This window comes from Ruditapes philippinarum, unplaced genomic scaffold (assembly GCF_026571515.1).
Source record: "Ruditapes philippinarum isolate M1 unplaced genomic scaffold, ASM2657151v2 ctg4204_1_1_1_1, whole genome shotgun sequence".
Taxonomy (NCBI): Eukaryota; Metazoa; Mollusca; class Bivalvia; order Venerida; family Veneridae; genus Ruditapes; species Ruditapes philippinarum.
The window spans coordinates 95,432-112,629 of record NW_026865365.1 but is presented as its reverse complement, the minus strand read 5'-3'; the positions used below and the strand labels follow the sequence as shown (position 1 = coordinate 112,629).

The 17,198-nt window shown below is 29.0% G+C and overlaps 1 protein-coding gene across 1 annotated transcript; it reads right to left on the bottom strand.

The window, feature by feature from the left end:
- Positions 1-1,328: 1,328 nt before the first annotated feature.
- Positions 1,329-16,213, bottom strand: LOC132728753 (uncharacterized). Its single transcript, XM_060714423.1, has 3 exons — positions 14,450-16,213; positions 2,904-3,065; positions 1,329-2,105 (listed from the first exon to the last, which is right to left on the bottom strand). The coding sequence occupies exons 1-3, from the start codon at positions 14,541-14,543 to the stop codon at positions 1,879-1,881; spliced, it is 483 nt and encodes a 160-aa protein (XP_060570406.1). The 5' UTR covers positions 14,544-16,213; the 3' UTR covers positions 1,329-1,878.
- Between the last annotated feature and the right edge of the window lie 985 nt (positions 16,214-17,198).

Sequence of the window (17,198 nt, the reverse complement as noted above, 5' to 3'; positions counted from 1 at the left end):
TTTTGACGAGAATGATAAAGATTAAATGCTGATAGTTGAAATCTTGAATGTTGTCTGAAAATGTTTGAGCAATGACCCAAAGCAGAGACATAAGCATAATGTGTCATTTAACCATGACAATAATTTAAATTACATTCAGATAATATAATTTGGTGATTTTAATATCTACATACTCTCTGAAATAAATAAAAACTAGCACTAATTAATTGACCTGCATTAATATTTTATTCATTGATTGTGAAACATCAATTGACATCGTTACACAATAAAGCACTCTCATTTCATTTTTTGTCAATGTGAAATAAGGAAACAATAAAACTTTAACATCAAGTGATATTATGTGTTCACACAACCAAAACAATAACATGAAACTTTACAACCAATAACATGATGAACAACATTAAAAATCAACTGAAACATAATACTGAGAACACAGAACTAAAAAACATTATTCTTCGCTTTATTAACACTGGTTATTTGATAATTTCAAGTCCAACATTTATTCAAAACTGTTAAATATCATTAAGTCTGAACGGCTTAACTGGTCTTCAGAAGCCGAGAAGAAGATGTGGTTTCATAGTTGCACGAATGTGTGAAAGATATCTGTTAATGAAAGCCTGAATGTAATGATATATACATGTATATCTTCACCGTCCACAAGTCATTATAACAGTGACGTGTACTGATTTTTGTAGTTTTCATATGAAACAGTCCTTGTTTATTAGTTTAACATAAAGTTAAATTGAATTAAATTAAAGTTAAGTTTTATTAGTTTAGTTGACCCCATTTTGTTCTGATCATTTCACTTATTAAATGTCCCTTCCCTCCTTTCACCGCCCCTGCAACATCTCTCGTTTTTGGTTCGGTGCCTTATTGATGTCCTGCTTGTCTGACTGGATTATGTCGGGGCTGTGAACAAGTGCGCTGTTGGTCTTTGTTCTCATTTTTTATTCATCAGTTATATTTTGTTAAAATACCTATATGAAATATTCTTCTGACTTTGTTTCTGGCTTGTTTAAAATATCATACTCTCTTATCACTGTGTATCCTTCATTCTCTCATTTATATACATAATAACCACATTATAATCATGTCTTTGATAACGTTGTTCGACACAAACGATATAATTACCTTTGGTTACACACGTGAATAAAAATAATTTACTGAACAACATCAATGTGTGTTTTCGTGCAATAAAGAGTCAAATGAGAGTACAAAACAATGAAACTTATAGTCTTAGAATCAGTTGTTGTTGATATTTTTCATATTTGACACATTTTATTGTTTTATCAATATAAGAAGCTTTAAATATTTTTTGTATAATTATATAACTATAAGGATTTGTTTTTTGGTCAAAATTTTTTTTATACTTAGTTTTATTTGGTAAACATACAAATGAAAACGAATGGTTACGTTTAATACTCGTCATTTAAAATGGTATTACACATAAATTAATTGTCTTTAACATTTCGAAAATAACAAATATAACTGAAATAATAATGGCTGATCTTCAAGTTAGTTGTTCATATAAAGTATAAAAAATAACAAAAAGCGTTTGCAATTTCACTACATCAAGTGTCGGCACGTTCTTAAAATAAATTTGGCATAATTCATTGTTATGAATGCGTGAAGTTATTCCTTGATTGGGATTAAAAGCCAAAGTTTGGAACTACAAATATGAACTATATTAAACGCCCTGTTAGCGTTCAAACCAATCGTTCTCAATCATTTTTACATAAGGTGTTTTAGATAATATAAATAATGACATGAATTTGTAACTAAAACCATTAAATAAATAGTACAATTTGCAGTTAAATACAAAAAAGATAAAAGAGTGAGCAAACATAATGTGTCATAGATTTCTTTTTACATTTAGAATTATCTACGATTCCAAAGCCAAACCGTCCATGCAAAAATCACAGATATACATAAAACAAAATAGTTCTGTTTATAAGTCGTTGCCATGTTACACCCATCATAGTCACATGATTCTAAGCAACCATCTATGTCCTCTAGTCCTTTCGATGTCTGAAACTGGATGAGTCCACAGTGACTGCCCCAGTTCTTTACTGTACATTGTCGCACGACAATTGTTGAACCATCAGCTGCAATGTATAAATAATTTAGATAAAATACAGATTTACGACTTGATATGAAACATTGCATTATATAGCTGAAAAGCTGAAGCATTTAATACAACTGAAGTATTAATAATACTGCACGTTGTATATAAATTAGACGACTGAAAATTTATGAATAATTTTTTTTATTTAAAAAAAAAAAGGAAACAAAACAATTTATCAATAAGCTGATAATGTGAATTGTACAGATTGATTGAGTATCAAGTATATGCAGCGGAACTTTTCAAATCATTCAAATGTCATATAAGAATAATAATACTGCATTATTTACGTATATACTATTACATAAACATTTGACTGTTATGTTTCAGTACAGAACAAGGAGTGTGAAATCGTAATTTATTAATTGACTAAAAATATGTATTTTGTTCGTTAGACAAAAGCAAATGCATAGATTAAATTTTAAGGTAGTATGAATTGATAAAATAATAGAAAATATTGAATTCTAATGGCGATACTAACGCCGGAATAAAAAACAGGTTGATCTACTCTGGTAGACAGCTTAACAATGCATTATAATATCCATCAAAATTAATATTTTTATAAACTAAATTAGAATAGTTTTTTACTGTTATCAATTCTTTTCAGTCAATAACAAGGTTTATTTTGTACTGATCTTTCAGCATTTGTTTCTTTTATGAAAGCACATCATTTTTAAAACTCCGAGTTTCGATTAAAAGCCAATATTAATTATGGAATGTAAAAGATAAGTCTTTTTTAATTTGTGTATGAGATATTTAAGAAAATTAAATAGATACTCACCTCGAGTTCCTTTTAGTTTTATACAAAACTGTGCTTTCCAGAAACCATAGTAACAGTTTCTTGAAATAAGGCTGTAAGTAGTAATATCCCTCTCAAATGTATCGTCACATTCTTTATGATCGCCATTTTGAGACTTACAATCGTAGCAATCGATTGTTAAAGCTGAAAATCAGAACATAGATAAGTGACATAACTTGCATCTTCGGCGATAGTTTTGCAATTACATGACATTTGTGCATTATGTTATTGTATACAGTGTGCTCCATATGCCAGACACCGAATATATGATATGATATGGAAAAATTCCCCCTAAACATGAAGTTTTCTTTAAACTGCTTAAATGTTCACTACGACAAATAATATCACATTAACCTGCTAATTCTATGTAATAACGTTCACCTGTGGTCAATTCAAAGATTGAAAGGTCAAAATAAATAAAACTTTATTGCAACAGAAAACAGCCTAGTCAGATTATGTGCTGGCTGGTCTGACTCTTTACTGGTGGCGAAAACATATTCATTTTCGGTCCAAGCACGTTTAGAGTTGAATGGATGTTGACAATTGAAAGCCAATAAAAACATTGACACATTAAATTCGTCCAAAAAGAAAACCAAAGTTATTGCCTTTTTTCACAAAAAAAATATGTGAAGGGATATGATTGCCACGGAGAAATATGGAGAAATGTATATGACAGTTCCATAGAAAATGATCGTTAACATATAATGATCGCAAAAGTACTGATTTATGATATTGAAAACAATGTCAGAAACAGATGATATATTTAATGTGTCAGCTTCATGTGGTTAGCATGGAATGCGTCATAAGAATATTAAACCTACTCTCCCACACAAAAACGGGTCTAAAACATCATCAAATTTGTTTACATTTATTAAATATGCAAAGCAGTAAACATTGCAGTTTCCATGGAGGAACTGTGACCAAACAGATGTTATGTTTCACTTCACACAGATATAAAGACCCCTATTATCACACCCGTTAACCTGAGAAGGACAGCTAGGTGCAGGTAGACCTCATTATATAAATGTCAGGTTTGAGTTTTTTTCTCTATTATAGACATAATTTTCTATGTTATATTGTGCAGCAATCGATTGTAGAATAAAAAACTAAGCGCAGAATTCATCTACCCGCAACCTTATGATCTACTTGCAACCATTATAAGACGTTTTTATAATTTAAGTCAATATGTACTAAATAAAACGTAGCAAAGGTTTAAATTAAATAGAGGATATTTGTTTGTTTGTGTGTAAGATGAAATTTTATTTCATCGAGTGGGCTTTAAAAACAGTATTCTCACGAGCGGCGTAGCCACGAGTGAGAATACTGTTTTTAAAAATCACAAGATGAAATAAAATAACATCTTACACAACAAACAAACAAATTTTCTTTTTATTTTATGCTTAAAACAAGTTTAAACGAAATTTCAATAATTTTATTGTTAATATTAAAATCTATTTTCCCCATTGAGAGCCCCATTTAGTCAGAATTTCTCATTAAAAACAAGAAGTCTTGAGCTGCAAAATAAGTCCGCCAATCAACGTTAAATGACGGTGATATTTATTCATTTTATTAAAAAATATGAATGATCGCTTATTTTAATAATAAAAACAAACAATTCTTTTAGGAGAAAAAGTCCAACCATCCATCCATATTTCTGTTACTTACTGCGAATTTATTGTAGACCTGGCTTTGTAAAATGTAAGCGGCAGCCATTTTTTAAAGTAGTGTATTTCATGGGAGTAAAATAATTGTGTAAGATTCAGAGGGATATAATTTCGATTTGTTAGTCATACACCTTTTTAAAAGAAAGAAAACTTATTTGAGGATTGTAACAGACAAAAAATAAGTGTTGACATATATAAAAACATTCAAAAAAGGAGCTAGGAAAATGGAAAACTTGGAAGCTTGCTCAGGAACGCTGGGTAGTTTTACTTATTCTTCGAGTGATGGCTGTCATTGCTTTTCAAGTTTTCATAAAGCATACGGCAGTAAGTTATTGCTCGTAGGATACTTAATATGCCTAAATGTCACCAAGAGCAGTTTTGCATGGGGAAGGAATGTATTTTTCAGACTATAAAAATGAAACAAAAAAATTTAGAGACGAAATTTGGTGATTGGAATTTGAATGAATAGAAGTAAGAATTCTTCTTTTTATTACTTTTGACATTAAAGTTATTTATCAATTTAAGCTTTGCTTTTTCTTTAAACAGCCTGACATTGTCAGAATTGTCAGCAAAAAAAAAATTGAGGTACCACATGGGGAAAATCTTAAAAAAGTAGTTTCGTCATTGAAAAGTGTGAAATTATATTTGATAATTTTCACTGTGAAATTATCAAATATAATTTTCACGGATAAATCAGTAATCCCCTGAAAAGCATTAAATAAAACAGGATAAACATTGCAAATTCTTTACTAAGATTTCTTTTTGTCGGACAAGACATGTATTGATCATCTAGTTCCATACAAATGTACTAGTCTTTGGTGAATTTTTATCTTTTGATGACATTTTTTTTTTAAAAAGCGCTCAAACTACAATGTGTGGTAGTTTTAAGTGTGATCTCAAAGCGAGATTCAAATTCCTGTACTATTAAAAGCATTATATTTGTATTGTTTTATGACTTCGTTTATAAATATTATTTCTATGATAATAACTTAAATAAATATAGTGTAAATGAAACGCAAGTATGTGTACTCGTATTATTCGACAATAAACATAGTTTTATTCAATTTTGATGTTAGTGATAAAGTGTTTGATTCTGAAATATGGTGAAAATGTATTATATGAAATAACAAAAAATCATTGTTGCAATTTGTTGTTGTCTTTAACTAACCCTCCCAAGCTGAATTTAAAAAAGCTTTTATTTTGAACTCGAAAATGTTTGATGTGAGTCTGAGGAATTTAGATATTAAAATAATTACTACGATAAAAAATTCTGTCATTCAAATCAAAACTATTTTTATTCTAAATGCCCTTTAGTTTTTTATCTCAAAGGCCCATTATACCTTAGAAATGTTTTTAATTTTATTTTTCAAATGCTTTTCAGTTTTAGTGTTCTTTAACAGTATCCGAAAGTTACTCATTAGCCAGTGAACTGAGCCAATTTTTTCAGGTGTTGCTTTTAAGTACAGTCATTTAATAAATATTTTTTTATGGAAGTCAAAATACTACTTTTGTTTATATTTTGCTTCTTTTATGACAAGTATTCACATTCATCAGTAACATACATCAGCTATTATCTAAAACCATTATTTAAACTTCATTTTTGCATTTTGTAAAGAAGTAAAATATTTTGTGAACGGGGTAAAATCTGCCTTTAATCAAAAGAAAATATTTTTCTATTTGTTTCCACAACTCTATAATAACCATGCAGATCGAAGTTTGTTGATATGAACAGTTTTGCTTGTTTTAACAAATTAACAAATTGTTACATGATCGTAGAACGGTTTTGTTAAAGTAACATCAAATCCATTATGTAATAAGTATTATTTGTAACTTGATTTTGTTTTAAATTTAATAACCTTCTTTCAATTTAATGCTGTTTGGAAATATAAAGAATTCTTAAACAGCAGTTATTAAGTTTAGATTTACTGCTATCGATATTTGTAAAAATCTTTTTCTCTCATTTTTGTGCGTTTTTGAATAACAACATGTCGCTTTTTCTGTAGACTGTATAAGAATGTTGCTAATCCACTTTAAACTGCTATTAAATAAATCACTGTAATGGAGTCTAACATATTAAATCTTGCCACAGAACTACGTAACAGACGCAACCACCGATTAATAGACAATAAGCAATTAATGTCAATCATTGTTTAGCAGATTAACATGATGAATATAACATCTATTAAAGCGTTCGTTTTGTACATGCCTTTGTTGACGAATATAATTATGAAGATGATTTATTTTTAACTGATATCTAATACTACCAATTATAATCATAACAAGTTTTAATTGACATCGTGGTATCATACTGTTTCAGTGTTTTTCATTGCTCCCAAATGACATTCCTTCTAGTATATTGAATATATTCACAAATTTTCTGTCGATTGCTGTAGATTTATATAGCTCTAATGGTAGTGTGAGGATCTGTTTCAGTGAAAGCGTGCGTTAATTACAATCAATGGCCATAAGGGAATTGACTTATAAAACACGCCAAATAATATTGTCGAAACCAGATGTAATATCTAATGCAGTAGCTACATCTGGAAGGCATTGAATGATTCAAAGACTTGTCTGGTCGCTCATGAATTCATTCAATCAGTTTTTTATCAAATACATTAAGGACAATAGTTTCTGTTGCAGTATATTTCAGTTTGTTCTAAAAATAAATTAATGACTTGTTGCAAATAGTGCTTTTTTATAAATTAAATGTAGCTTATTTTGTCAAGGATATCAAAAATAAAGAAAAGAAGAATATAAGTATCGAAACGAAAAAATAAAGTTATATTTTACAGTAATCTTTCAAGATGCTTTTGGTTCACGTCAATACATCATTATAGAAATCTAGTCGAAATCAACAATGTTCTTCGTTAGATATTGTGAGCTGCTAAAATCATTTCCTTATATATATTTTTATTGTATAAAAATACTTGTTCAAAATAAACCTCCTCCCCCACCTTCAGTCCCGCTTTTCTTAACTTCAATGTAAATTTTAAAGACAATTACAGCAGTATCGACTTATTTCCATTTCATAATATATTATTTAAATTAAAACTTTTTTTCAATTATCATTTCAGAGAAAAACAATACCGACGATGGCTTCATTACTTTTCAATTACATTCTTTTTGTATATAAATAGATAAAATATAATGACTCCAGAAATAGCGAACTTTATTATACTGAGCAAAGGAAAATGTTGTGACTGATTATTGCAAATCATCACATATGAAACTAAGTCAATATGACGTATCCCTTTGATTTGAATTTTTAACAAAACGTTCATACATAAATTAATTCCTGATGCTGCCTTTGATACGTCAAAGGCATTGTAACCGGGGACAAACACGGCCGACGTCTTCCCGAATTTTTTGCATTTAGGATTGTTATTCATAAATTGCTGACAGCAAAATGTCATTATCTTTGCAAAAAGCTTAACAGTACTATCATATAACTATTTTTCTAAATTTCATGGAAGTGCATATATTTTCTTTTCTTTAAAATCAATTTACTTAATTAGCTTTTTGAATATTTAAAACGTTTGTTGAGTGTATTCAGACCAAGAATTAAAATAAATCAAATAAATCAATCAAAAACCCCACAAATTCCTTATCGTGATGGTATTATAACATGCTTTATATATATGTTTAACAATAAATGTATTTGTATGCTTATTTCAGTGACTCGAAATTAGGTTGCTTTTTACACGACGGAACTAGAAATATTTTTCGAGATTTGTATATCATATGTATGTTTAAACAATATCGTGTGCAACGTTTTAGATAATCTTGCTCACTCTTTTTTTTAAAAAGACATATCATTTTATTGCACAAAATGGCCAAAAAGGTGTAAAACGCTTAAAATAAGTATTTAAGCATTTATCTAAAATCTGTCTTAGAATCGCACAAAAAAAAGAAGAAAGATTTTCAGTATAACTTTGAGTATATTTCGTTTTTTATCTTTTGCATATTTTACTTTAAGTGCCAAAGTTGAACTATGCTAAATTTCATGTTTTTTTATACGTAAGGCTATTGGACCTAAGTGGAGCTTCACCATTTTCAACATTTATAAGCAAAACGAAAGAAGCTGTACACAGCGTTCATTCTATTTGAAAACCAATCCTAAGCAACTTATTTTTCCGTATTTCAAACTCCTGAAGAATATTTCCTTATATAGCATCGGTTTGCTCAATTAACTGTTCAGCTAAGACGAAACGCTGAATATTTTTCGCCAGCCTAATGAGCTAGAATAAATCGTGTCCACGCAAGTTGCTTGACTGGTGAAATTAATCAAGCAACGGCAACATTATTTAGACTAACGAAGCAGAATGATTCAGTACAAAATCATTGTTCTTTAATGATCATGAAGAGGTCAACCATTGTCTTGTGATGATTTCACATTAATCATTTTTGTTTATTTATAGATAAAACGTTTCTCATCCGTACGTGTTTACGTTTAAACTTAAGATTTATTGGAGAAAAAAAAATAAACAAACAAACAGAAAACAAACGCGAGAAAACACTCATGAATACTATGCACATTTCAACTATAGATTTATTGATTACAACTAGAATATACATCATATATGGTCAATAGATTGATTTATTGATACAAAGCTTCGTTATAAGTTTAAATTTGTAAACTATAGATACATGAGGCATAAATTACATGCCTCCAAACTATAAAATAAAAAAACTGTGTATGTTAAAACTTAAGATTTATAGATACAAACAGAATAAGCTGCATATTCATGTTTAATTTAATATTTATTTCATTTTTATGACTAAGCTTTAAAATATAATCATATTTAAAACTTTAGATTTTTTATTTGTTTAAATGAACATAAGTGGTGCCCACATACGCAATAAGCACCTGCCCCTGGAAAACCGTTTTGAAATTGATAATGCAGTGCTGACCATAATCATTGTTTTTAGTTAAAGAAAATGCGCTAACTAAAGACAGAAACTGTAATCTAAAGGATACGAAATTTTTTGATTGTTTAATACGATAAACATGATTTTAAAAAAGTGTAAAGATTTAATTGAATTAAACGATTCATGCATTACATACAAAATTAAAAGAGAACAATACGACAAGAACTTGATTGCTTTTATATTTGATTATTCTAGTCTGCAATTGATTGCAAGCCTAAAGTGAGCAGGAATTATTGTCACTAACACCACTTGTAATGGTTACAGCCAGCATATGGTTTTGTCGTTCTTAATCAGAAAAACAACTAATCAATTACCAACTTCATTTTCCAATTTAAAGGCACATAATGTCGCAAACAAAATATTTTTTCCTCTTTAGAAAGGGCAAACATGAAATTTATAATGTTAAGTTAATGGTTTTAGAGAATGTTTGATGCTTTTTACTTGACGAAAGAAGTGATAAATGTGATATTATTAGTCATAAAAGTAGCAAATGTAAACAAAATGTCTTACAACTGTACAGAAATAATGGTTCAGGTAATCAACTGAGTTACGTTTTCTATACTATAAAAGTACATCAAAATTAGAATGCTTTTGAGAAATAGAAATAAATGCATTTCTGAGGCATTATTGACTTCCAACTGGTATGCTGACAAAGCTAAATTTGAAGGCTTCCTAAAATACAGAACATTTCCAATGTTTTATGCATTTGGGTAAGATAAGAACTTAGTGAAAATTGATGGATGTTGTAAAATGAAATGTTTGCGAAGCATATTTTTTTATCATACATATTGGTTATATTATTAATAGTTTACGTTTTATAAATAAAAGCCTAATGTTGTGTCCTTTTGGTTTACAATTTCAGAAATATTTCTCTTTATTCAATTAAAATATATTTAACAAATATGTTTATTGACATTCAATAACAAAAATATATATAAAAAAATAGCTTTAGTAAAATTTCTAAACGAGCTTCAGTTATTTTATTTTGATATTGAAATTGCTTAAACATTAAATAGGCTGTTATAAATTCAAAGCAGTGCAAATCAATAACATAAATCTAGCAGCAAGTTAAGTTAAAGAAAACTTTAAATATAAGATAAACAAAGCTTGCCTTTTAAATCTGTCTGTAGATTCTTATTTTAAGACACAGACGAAAACCATTACATTTTTTTAAATTTTGAAGCCAAAGTTAGCTGAAATATTTTAAAATCAATTTTGTCCCGCCGATCCCGATCTTTTTCAGATAGATGCTCAAGAAAATAATATGGTTAACGTGATGAATAACATTTACGTTTTTGCTATTTCACACTCGATCTTTCTGTGAGTATGCTTTCGTTTCAGACTGAGAAATAATTTATAAGATTACGGATAGCTTCCTTGCCTCAATTGTTGTCTCAGAAAAAAGCATTTTAAATGCTCAATGACCTTGACATTAAAGAAGAAAAACAACACGCATTTAACACTCATATTGCCATTTTTATTATAGTCCATCAGACATTCCAGGAAGTTCACGCCTTGGATTTAGATTGAAACTTTGTAGATGAAACGCTTTAGTTTTCATGTCAAACTACCATTATATTACCGCCTTTTATGTTACATTTATAACGAGCATTACGGCGTATCATTCGTTTCTCATGATATAGTGAGTAATATAGGGAGATCACAATGTTTGAAGTAGCTGTGTGTACGTGACGCATGACATTGCTATTTTCAATATACCGCTATTAATTTTACAGGGTATAAAGCTATATCTTATAAAGTATTCTGATTAATTTATCAAAGGGTAACATAAGCATGTTGCTTCCATGATAGTATGATCGATTCGCACAGAATATCTCTCATTTTTGTGACAGGTGAATAGTGTACGTGAACAGAATAAAATGCTCCAGAACAAAATATAATGTGTTCGTGCATGCGCAATTCGTTTATAAGGAGGCAATCACACTTAATTTCCGTCACTCACGTATTTTTACCTTCTTTATTTTTCTTTTTTTTTCAATAATTTTACAGATATGTATCTTTATACACTTTAATAGATATATATAAACACAAAAACGAATTTTGAGAACTTTGACTTTTACTGCTCATGTTTTAAAACAATTTTAAGTATAACTACAATTTAAGTTTATTTCTTTCCAATAAGACACCTATCTAAAGAAAGTAAAACATTCTTCTTAAGGAAATTTAAACAATTTAGCAGTTTCAAAAATAGATCACCATACACGAATGTTTTTTCTTCTATTTTTTTTTAGGAACAAAACATTATTAAAAAAATTTCTTCCGATGAAATAATTTTGAACCAATGATTTTGGTTTTATTCTGCAAATGTGTATAAAATAATCACAAAAAATAAGACAAATGTGTAACTGGAAACGAAAACAATAAGAATGGCTTACAGATCAAAGCCCACCGCTCTTGACACCTAACTGATAAATCAATATCAGTAAAATGCTGATATCAATCAGATCAATAAATGTTCAAGAACTTCAAAGGAATTTGTTAAGGTTAGTGTTACTCAAATCAATTGCAGTATCCTGCTAAAGATTCCAAGATTCCTTTCATCCCCGGGCGTATTTCATTAAAACAAAATATTTCTTTCCGTTAATTCGTAATTATGAGCTTAATCTGATCATCATTTGAACAACACACTTTGAATAGAATACATTGGAGCATTCTTTCTTTTTCTTTTTGTTTTTATTTGTGGGTTTGATTCTCGTAGCATGCAGCTAAACACATAGATAAAAGTTGTTGTTTCGTTTTACAAATAAGTACAATTCTCTTTTGCATATTTTGATAAAATCTTTTAAACGATTCTCATAAGCACTAACCTGTAACTGATACAGTTTTTGGTTGCTGCTGGCTTTTTAAAAGTTCTTTATTTAAAGTTGTTCATTATTTTGGAAGAAAGAACATTCAAAAATAAAGAAAATATATGAAGTTCCTGATCATTTACTAAAAGGAAAAAAAAACAACTTACTATAGGTGGGAAAAAAGAGAATTCTTTAGAACATTCTTATCATGTAAAAGATCTTACCATTTTGTTTTTATATACTCACTATTAAACGTGTCTTTGACGATGTAATATAGTCGCGATTATGCAAAATGTTTAAACATTTCTTAGGCGAGCTCAATGTTAGTGTATAAAAATGACAACGATTATAAAATTAATTGTATAACATCATATTTTAAAGACTGAAAATATATAAGCCCACCTCATCCACCCCCTTAAATCACACACAAAAAAGCTCCGCAACCTGCTGTGTAAATAAAATAAAAAGAAATATGTGACAGCTGTATTAATTTGAAACAAGAGAAGGTTGTTGATAATTAAACGTGGTGATATAATTGTACCTTTAATACAATAGTCAAAGACAAACATTTGCTTCTATGTCATATGATTCTATATGCTACAGAATTTCGAATCTTGCGGATCTTTTGCATCTGTATAAGTTCTTTTGCCAAATCATGTTTGTCTTTCGTCAATGTATGATATGACCCGGTTCAAGGACATCGTAAGTTACAGAATCGACAAGCGTTGAAAATATTCAAAAAGGAAATGAAACACAATTGTTACATTATTAATGTCACTTCTTTGTCATTTCCAGGCTGGTTCCACGCATAAAACATTGATTTCTTAATACCATATCTAGACACTGAGAAATTGATATTTAGTGTAACAGGAAACAAGCTTGTATGGCATATATGTCTGTTTTCCCCCTTGTGACTTAAGGAACGTCTCTAATACTGTGCACGATATACGTCCTTATCTTCAGGATTATATGGTTATATTGTGAGAAATATTAGTAGTAACATGATCATGTTTATTTGATTATGACGAGTATGATTATTATCATTTTGTAGAATTTTATTGACTAATGAACACAATTATTTACGAAATTTATATGTATATCATATTTTTATGTTTCAGCTCAAAGCGAATTGGTCAATAATGGAAGATCTGTGATACCATGAATAGTTATGTTGACAGCATTTAGTATCATACTTAAAAACAAACCACGGGATAATCGATGGATGTTTTTGTTTTGTTAGATGTGACATACCAATAAGATACAAGTATAGCAAAGATAAAGTGATCTAGAACATTAATATTATTAATAATCATATGCATGTTTATACTTAATCGTATTAGAACTCTTATCACCATTTTGTTCTAGAAATATTTCATAAAAATATCTAAATGATACATTTCTATCGTTTTATCAATATTTGAAATACTTATGGAAAATGTGAAAATTGAAGACCAATCTACTTTAAGTTGTGTGTTATTCATTTGAAAGCTTTATCACATCTTGAAAACAGGTAGAAAATGTTATACAAGATATTCCAATTTTTCCATTAAATAAATTATTATTTTCTTTTTGTTATTCTACTAAAATAATTTTTATTCTAATGTTTGAAATTATTTTTAACGTCTTTAATTTAATATATATTCCAAATTGTAAAATGGAAATTTATCTTAACCTCTTTCTCAAGACGATTTTCAATTATCTATTTATTTGAAGTAGACTGTCAATAAACAACTTTTGTTAATGATCGTTGGCTGTTTACTTACGTTGGTTGTTTACTCATAGATCTAACAAATAAAGCTGTGTAACTGAATATAATAACGATTAATTCTGTCTTATATTTACATGTGTATGAAAAACTGATATTTAACGACAATCTGTTTATTAACCTTATTAACAGAAACATAATACTTCGCAAAAAAATAAATAAAGAAAAAAATAAATAAAGAAAAAATGATTGGAAACAAAAGATGAAGAGCTCGAGAATATAATTTACGTTCAGGATGAAAATCTGAGTATTAATATGAAACAATAAATAATAACGAATTCAGATAAAAACAATTAAAAAATCAAAATACCTTAACTGATGATTCAAAAGAAATGATACATAATTTACTAAAATACTTACCGCTTTTAATAATTGCATAGAATAAGCATATGCCGAGCCAGAAACTTGTGTGTTTCATGGTACAAGGCATGTTTCGTAACCATTTAATCATCATGTTATAACTAAATGTCTCGTTTCCGTTATGAACAATATCCTCATAAGTTCTTGTGAATTTTAAGTGTACGGTTTCCCGTCAACTCGACGTTCTTAATTTAGTAAAAAGACAAAAGAGGTAGCACTTTTTCATTAATACCTTTACATGTAATATAGCTCTTTGCACACGTTAGGTATTACTTTAATTTATAATAGCGGGTGATATTTACTATGTAATCCTATTTTAAAATAAGTCAACACTTGTTCCATTATACTTCCATATCTCAGTTATTTCCAAATGAAACAGTAATAATACGACCACTTCTTTGCAATCGACTTTGTATCTACTCCACTTTTCTTTCTTATATCCACTATTGTAATAGAAAACTTGTTCGTATATCCACTAAACTAACCTTTTCCTTTTGACCAAACAATACCTGAATGTTTAATACCACATATAACACAAAGAAACTATTTCATTCAATGTCGTTCTACAATAGAATTAATGTAGGCTCATTTATTTATTGAACTAGTACAAACAAACTTTACTTATCAATTATTCATTTTCTTCTTACATAAATACGTCCTGGGTTACTGTATCTTGTAGACTACTTTTCAGCAATGTTTGCATACTGTCCATTTCCAACAAGAATTCCTTAATCCAATTAATTAATTGAATTCTCTCTCCAGAAATTCTAAAGCAGATGATCACGTAAAGATGTCTGGTTATTGTCTTCCAAATCTTGATTTTGACATTAAAGGCAGAACTTATATGCATGGATATTTAACTTACTCGAAATTGGAAACATTATCCCAAACAAATAGCATGTTTATCCTTTTACACGTGATACATTTTATGACTAAACACAGAGTGTGTCAATTAAATATTGATTGAATACGTTAACCATGTTGCATGCATAAAATGTTTTACATAATGAAAAAATCAAATAAATGCATTATGCACAAATTGAAAATGTATTTTCACACAAATATAACAGGTCTCTGTGTGATAGAATTATTTACTTATGCAAATGAGACAATGATGAATGTTGTGAAATCATGCACGGTATCTTTGCCTATACAAGCACATGTCCCAAACGTACCATTATCAAAAAATCACTATTCAAATTGCTTCAAACCAAATCCTTCTCAACGTGCCATTAAATGTAAATTTTAAAACACTAGTTATCAATTTCTTGACTTAATTAGATTCAGACACTTTTAAATATAACTTACTGATAAATAATGTGTCTTTTATTGTAACCGTATAATTGAAGTCTGTTTTGAGTAATCATTATGTTTTAACAAAATAGCTTTGTAATTTTATCTCCATCTTTAATCAATCACATAAACATCACTCACTCCGATTAAATTTTTAAAACAAGGTATCTCCAGCACAATTGTTTTTTTTTATCCATACGTCTCACGTGACAATAGGATTAATTTTAAAATCCTCCTTCTGAACAAAAACACTCATATCTATCTTGTCTTGTAGGAGGAAAACATGTTATTTAGTCAGCATTGTCTCCGAGAATGTTGTGTCTACAGGTAATGATGAAAATCGGATTCCATCGGGAAACATTCATAATCGCCCGCATCATGTGACCTACTCTATCAAGTGTTCCTTGCGCACTTCTATATGTGGAATTTATTCTTCCAAGTCGTGCATTCTATTGGATATCTGATACGGCTTATGCATCCCCTTACTCTGAAAAAGAGAAAATCAATATAAGCTGATATACAGCTATTCTGTTCATGTAAAAGGATAGCTATTAAAACGAAGCCGTGTTCGATGTATATTAATGCTTCAGTGCATCGCAGAATTATACGTTTGAGGAACATAAAAGCTAGATAGATTCTAAATGATCTCTTGCCTGAATGAATGCCGTATTTTCTTATCTAGTTTCATTTACAAAACGACTGATTACCTAAGGGTAGACAGTTTGACATTGTCAAAGAGATTCGATTGAGGCAATTGGAATTGCTTTTCTTATTTAAGCGGAAATTAAAAAAAGGAATTGTAGATATATTTCCAAAAATGTTCTCACGCTTATAAAAGTGATCGCATATTTTTTATTTTGTAAAATGTAATGCTTATTTGATAAGCTGTTCATTTTGTTTGCTTCTTAGATGAATTAAATTCGGTGTGTTACAAAACATTTCAGGTTGAAAAATTGATTTAGTTGTTTTTATAATACATGTACATGATTTGCTTGGTCATAAGACATTTAAAGTCAAGAAATTATTTTAATGACAGTTTATAGATTGTAAAGCATGTATATACCAATGCAAACATTTTGTTTAAATACCAGGGTTGCATTTGAAATTTACCGTTTGTGGCGTCCGTAAGATATTTCAATTTTCGTCATTAAAGCAGTCAATCTTATTAAATAAAAGCATTAGAATTTTAAAATAAGACAAACTGTGGTAAAAAAAACCCGCATAAATACAAGCAAATTTTAATACAAAAAGTGCATGAAATATTTTGTTGCCATAGAGATTAAGATAAACTTTCCGTTAATTGCGTGTCGCAAAATAAATTGCATTCACTTGAATAAAGCACAGAATTGAAGAGCATAACAAGATGTTATTTTATTGTTTGTCATAAATTTGACAAATTAAATGTTCACCTAAGTAAGCAGAATTCAATATCACGTTACGATGACTTTTCATTTTC